This window comes from Lepidochelys olivacea (assembly GCF_965140295.1).
Source record: "Lepidochelys olivacea isolate rLepOli2 genome assembly, chromosome: 3".
Taxonomy (NCBI): Eukaryota; Metazoa; Chordata; order Testudines; family Cheloniidae; genus Lepidochelys; species Lepidochelys olivacea.
The window spans coordinates 56480442-56486373 of NC_140413.1; the positions used below are offsets into that span (position 1 = coordinate 56480442).

At 44.0% G+C, this 5932-nt stretch overlaps 1 protein-coding gene across 1 annotated transcript; it reads left to right on the forward strand.

The window, feature by feature from the left end:
- The first annotated feature begins 218 nt into the window (after positions 1-218).
- Positions 219-4663, forward strand: SDHAF4 (succinate dehydrogenase complex assembly factor 4). The gene is made up of 3 exons (XM_084623136.1): positions 219-431; positions 1948-2100; positions 4370-4663. Exons 1-3 carry the CDS (start codon positions 398-400, stop codon positions 4477-4479), a joined length of 297 nt encoding a protein of 98 aa, XP_084479262.1. The 5' UTR covers positions 219-397; the 3' UTR covers positions 4480-4663.
- Positions 4664-5932: the final 1269 nt, after the last annotated feature.

Consider the following 5932-nt stretch of genomic DNA (forward strand, 5'->3'; position numbering starts at 1 on the left):
TGCGAGCAGTGGAGGGAATCACGGACTGGTTTTTGAGAAACGTGCTGTAAACACCGCTTTGCTAGCGCTACCTTGCAGCCCTGAGCCCCGCACCCCCCAGCTCTGGGGAGAGCCGTGAATCGGGCGGGGAACAGCGGCAGGGTCGCGACCTTCCTCAGAGCCCCCGACACGCGTCACCCGCCGGCGGGGCCGCAGGGAGGAACAGGGAGCGATTTGGGGCGCGCGAAGAGCCGGGCGGGCGGGAAAGCGCCAGGTCCGCGGCTGTCCCGCCCCGCGCTGCTCCCCCAGCCCTGCCCCCCTCCCGCAACGTTTTTCAGCCGGCTGCCGCGCAGGCTCAGGCCGAGCCTCGCCCCTGCCTGCCTGGCGTCCTCCGCAGCTCGGCGGGGGGCGGCACAGCATGGCTCTGCGGCTGCTGCTGGGCCGAGCGACGAGTAAGCGGCTAGGGTCGGGTGGGGCCGGGCCGGCGGGAGCTGCCGGATGCGCCGCTCCGGGCGCAGCGTGCAAGGGCCCGGGCCCTCGCGGGGGCGCTGAGGGCGGAGCACGCCCTGGGCCGCTGCAGCTGTGTGGCTCGGGCCTGCTGCTGGGGGCCCTGCGTGGCGGCTCCCCTCTGGCTGCGCCTCCTGCTGGAGGCCCGGCACGGGCGGCTCCGACCCCGGCGCAGCTGGTGGTGTCGCCGCTCTTGGGGTTGGCCTCCCCCGGCTGCATCGAGGTGAGGCTGCGGCCCCCGTCCCCACTGGGCACTGACCAGCGAGACAGGGGTCTAGGCCGGAAGCCCCCCTTTGCCAGAGAAGACCTGGCTTGGTGCTGCCTGAGGCAGCTCCCTCTGCAGCAGCCCGTGGCTTTGCGGCCCTCTGTACAGCTTAGGAGCACATTGCGCATCAAGCGTGGTATTTTGATCTGAATTGAATTACTTTGGAGGGCCCCACTAGGCTCAGCATCGGGGAGATGTCTGTGGAGTTAGGGCAGAGGGGAGTTAAAAGGATTTGTCCCCTTGCTTTTGCTCTGTAAACGTACTGCTTTTCTTCCTCGTGTTGGTCATCTTATATCGTGGAGGTTTCCTTGAGGAAGGATTTTCTTTTGTTTTTTAAACTCTCTCCCGTCTTCTACAATTTAAAAAGTGTTCATATTCTTCCATATCCATAACGATCTCCAAACATATCTAGGCATTTACTGGATTTTTTTTAAAATGACAGCTCATTTTCATTGCAAACATTGTGCTTCCATACATGTGTCGAGCTGTATGTTTATAGCGCTGTGATATGATGAACTGACAGGTTTTCACACATGACTTGGCTGTGATTAATTGTGAAGTGGGGCTTTTGCCAGATGTTTCCCCAAATTCACTTTCTAAATGTTGATCGGGCTTTCTGAGAAAATCAATATTTTTCTTTTAATTTTGTGTGTACATCTTGATTATACAATATAGATTGAATTCAGATCTCCTCACTTTTGTCTCTGTTTCCTCACTGAAGGCTTTGGTTGGAATTGCTTTGCTGCTGTAGCAAGGGGCTGCACAGTGTCCCAGCACCTGCCACTGGCTGCTGGGAGTAGACCACCCCATCCAGATGCTGCTGAGAGGAAGTTGAAACCCACTCCTGGGGGGAAAATGTGTTTGTTAGAACATGCCAGCATACTGATTATTTTGACTGCTTCAAGTGGTTTATAACCTTATCAAGTTTGAGAGCCAAGATATACACTAGAATACTGTTTCTTTCGGTATCTGCTTCTAAGGTCTAAAATTAAGAAAGTGCACTGATGTCTTAGGACTTTCTGCATATTGAATATTAAATCTTTTTGTGCTCCTGCCCAGAATGAATGCTTCATTCTCTAGTAGGTGGAGTTGAGTGAGTTTCTATGAGGATTTTTAAACACTGGTTGATGCAGTTATTCAGCATAAAACTGTTACATTTTAACAAACTTACACGTTAATGTGCATTTGTTTGATAGGGCCAGCTCCGCTGTGCAGCTCCTTGAGGAGAACTAGTTCTAATGTGGAAGGAAAGTCTGAACCTATACAGAAATCCCCTAAAAAATCAAAATTACCAGTAGGTCGTCTTGATGAACCAGAGGAGTCCAATAGAGAGAGGGAACCACTGGAAAGTAAGTCATGGTTTTTCTAAAAAAGGGAAAAAAGTACTAATTAAAGGCCTGATCCAGAGAGATGCTGAGTGCCTGCAAATCTTATGTGAGCTGTGGATGTCAGCACTTCTTGGGATCAGGCCTTACATAGAACTCTGAAACATGCTATATAATGTTCATAGCTAGCATTAAATGCTATTTTAGTCTATTTTATAGTGCACTGGGAAGTGAGAATAGATGATCTGGTGATTCCTTCTGGCCACAAATTCTATGACTGAGTTGTATATAGTGGTAGTAAAACAAAAGCATCAGAGCACCAACTCCTTTTAATATATGAACTGCTACTTTTAGGCATTGGTCCTGTAAAGCCCCTTGCACTTGATTTCAGTGGGGTTCCTTTTGTAGTGATAATCATAGAATATCAGGGTTGGAAGGGACCTCAGGAGGTCATCTAGTCCAACCCCCTGCTCAAAGCAGGACCAATCCCCAGTGTTTGCCCAAGCTCCCCAAATGGCCCCCTCAAGGATTTAACTCACAACCCTGGGTTTAGCAGGCCAGTGCTCAAACCACTGAGCTATTCCTCCCCCTTCCATGTGGAAGTTCTTGCAGGATTGGGGCCTTAGAGTGTTACTATTGCTATAAATCACAAGAAAATAAGTATGAACTATGTGAGTGTACACATGCATTTTTAGGAGCCATTCCTTTTGGCCTAAAACAGGTAAACTCATATAGCATGTTTCATCTGTAGCCACACCCATCCATAGAACCATGATCAGTTGCCTTTTGTTGTCTATTTCTTAGTCTGATTATAAGGCACAAATTTTATTTAATTTACTTTTAAGCTGTCAAGTGCATGGTTTTTTTTACATATCTGTAAATACCGTAAACATTTGGAGTGCTATGTAAATGATTTAAAAATAAGTGAGGAATGCCTGAGGCTGTGAGCAGTACTGGACTGTGATTACCATCAGGATTTATTCAGATTTGGGGAGATCGTGTAATCGGAGAGAAGTGCTTATTCTGATTCTGTCTTGAATCCTTTTACCCCCAAAATACGTAAATGCCAGTACTGACATTAATTTAACAAATCCATAATTGTTTTGTTTTGTTCATGTTTAGGGGTTCTGTGTTTAGGGCTAAGCCAGAAAAATCCTTGAGGTTTTTATTTTCCCTGTGCCTGGGCTTACTGCTGTTGACACTGCAAAAATCATCAGTTAGAAGGCCAATAGCTCAGTTCTTGTATGTTGGCTTCTAACCAGATCGTAAATTAGGACTTAAACTAACCAATCACTATCCACTGCTGTTTTGTCACTGCCACTGAGGAGTCTCTTGAGATGCTGCTGCTTAGATATTTTGATAAGTTTCATAGCATCATTTTAAATAGAGATGAAGCATTTGTGCTCCTGCTACCCATGCCAGAAGTCATATGCAAATATTGACGTTTAAAAATCTATGTAGATGCTGAACAAGACAACACAATAAGGCACATTTAAATATATTTAAGTTAAAGATATATTTCTAATTTTTTAGGTTATCTGTGTGGTTTAGGGTTTTATGCTTCTGTCCACCGTCATAGTACCTGGTGCCTTCTTTATAAAAGCAATAGCAATCCACATACAGTTTCTGGTAGAAATTATTATTTGTGTGAAAACTCAGTTGTTTTTATGTAAATCAAGATGTCTACCCATTCTCACGAGAAAAAAAGAAAAGAAATATAGACAGAATGAATCTTGGCCAAAATTTTCAGATTTGGGTGCTTAAAATTAGGGATCTAAGCAAAAGTGAAAAGTGGACTGATTTTCAGAGGTGCCAAGCACATGTAGCTCCTATTCAATGAAGTAAATTCTCATTTTGAATTCAGTGGTAGTTGTGAATGCTCAGTATCTTTGAGTGTCAGGTCACTTTTATTAAGGTGCCTAATTATGGTATTAGGTTCCTGACTGTAGATACCTATGTTTGATAATTGTGGCTAAGATTTTTAACTCCAAGCTCCATGAAATTGCTATTGCATTAACCTAAATTATTTATTTTTTAAATCAAGATCGGTCTTTTGTTATAAATGGATACAAACATGTTTACACTGTGGAATTTTTACCTTTGTGCTGTATCTGCCAGCTTTATAGGTCTTTAAATCATAGATTAAAAAAGATAAAAAAAAATAGAACCATAGAGTTGGAAGGGACCGCAAGAATCATCTAGTGTAACCCCCTGCCAAAATGCAGGAATTGTTGTGTCTAAACCATCCAAGGCAGGTGGCTATCCAGCCTCTTAAATTTCCATATTGTTGTAGAATTTCCAGATGACATCAATCCTACTACAAAGGAAAAGGGTGGACCCAAAGGCCCTGAACCTACTCGTTATGGAGACTGGGAGAGAAAAGGACGTTGTATAGATTTTTAATGCACAAATGTATCTATATTGCTAATAGTATGTTTGATATTTGTTTAAAGAATTTACTGTAGATAGAGAAATTTCGCCGAATTGTTCCTTTTAATTCTTAAATGGAGCTTCTTTTTTCCAACATGTTTTTGAGGAATATCCTGAGGGATGTTTTCTGCAAATAAACATTGTTAGTCAATATTAACCTTTTTAGTCCTCTTTTACTTGTATATTAAATTAATCTGTATTACTCCTGGGGGAATTCTGAATAAAAAAAATAAAAATTCTTCACACGATATTTGAAAATTTTGCAAAATTCTGCATATTTCATTTGTCAAAATAACACAATATAATCATGCCCGTTTCGATTATTTTGGTAATTTATTTCAAAATATCTGTCAGCAAGTATGTTTGTAACAATACAGACCCAAAAAAATTAAAGATTCTGGTAAAAAATTTTTTTTTTTTTTTTTTTTTTTTTTTTTACAAATAGATTACTGGGCATGTTAATACTGAACTTTGTGTAATTTGTTTAAATTACAAATACAGAACTGTATTTCCTTCACCTGTCAGAAGCAGTCCAAATGCTTGGGTGAGTTGGGTAATGGAGGAGATGAGGGAGAGGGAAGGAGCCTAGGAATGAACCTATTGGGTGTGGGTGGGAGGGTTTTTTGGTTTTTTTTTGTGGGGCCAGGGGAAGGAGAATTGTTAGGGATTTGGGAAGCCTTCCCCAAGCCTCTCCCATTCAGTCAGGCATGTCTGTCCCTGCATTCCCCAACCCCATGGGTTTCTGCAGCCCCCATCCCCAGGCTCAACACTGTCACCCCACTAGCTCCTGAGCCCATGCTCCAGTCTGTCCCTCCCACTAGCCATTCTGAACTCCAGTCTGTGACACTCCTCCCCCCTGCAGCCTTGTGTGCTGCACTCTGCCATAACCTGGCTCTGTGGGCAGGGTGCTGTGATGAACTTCTACTCCTGGGGGAATTCTGAAGCAGTGGGTATAGAATTTTTTATTTTCCCTCATAAAACACATTTTGCCTAAGTAGTGTTGCAGTTCCGCCTTTTGCCCACCAGGGGCCGCTGTGGTGCCAGAACAGGGGCATGAACACAGCCAGCTGTTCTGGTGCCTCAGCGGCCTCCGGTGAGCAAAAAGCAGCAGTTCTTAGGCAAAATGTTTGTTTTTTATGTGGGAAAATACAAAATTATGCGAGACAGGAATTCTTTGTGTCCACAGATGTGCAGAATTCCCCCAGGAGTAGCATATTAACTATTCTGGAATCGTTAATATATTAGCAAAGAGTGTGTTTGAATTCTAAGGCCCGGAGTATTGGTTCTTAACCTACTAGTGACCTGTATTCAGGAATTTCATGTGATTGAGTATTCGGCTGCACCTCATGTACTGCTGGTGCCTCCAATTCTGTGGGAATCAAATGTCTAGGGGAAAGACAACCTCAAACTAATAAACAGTGTCTAT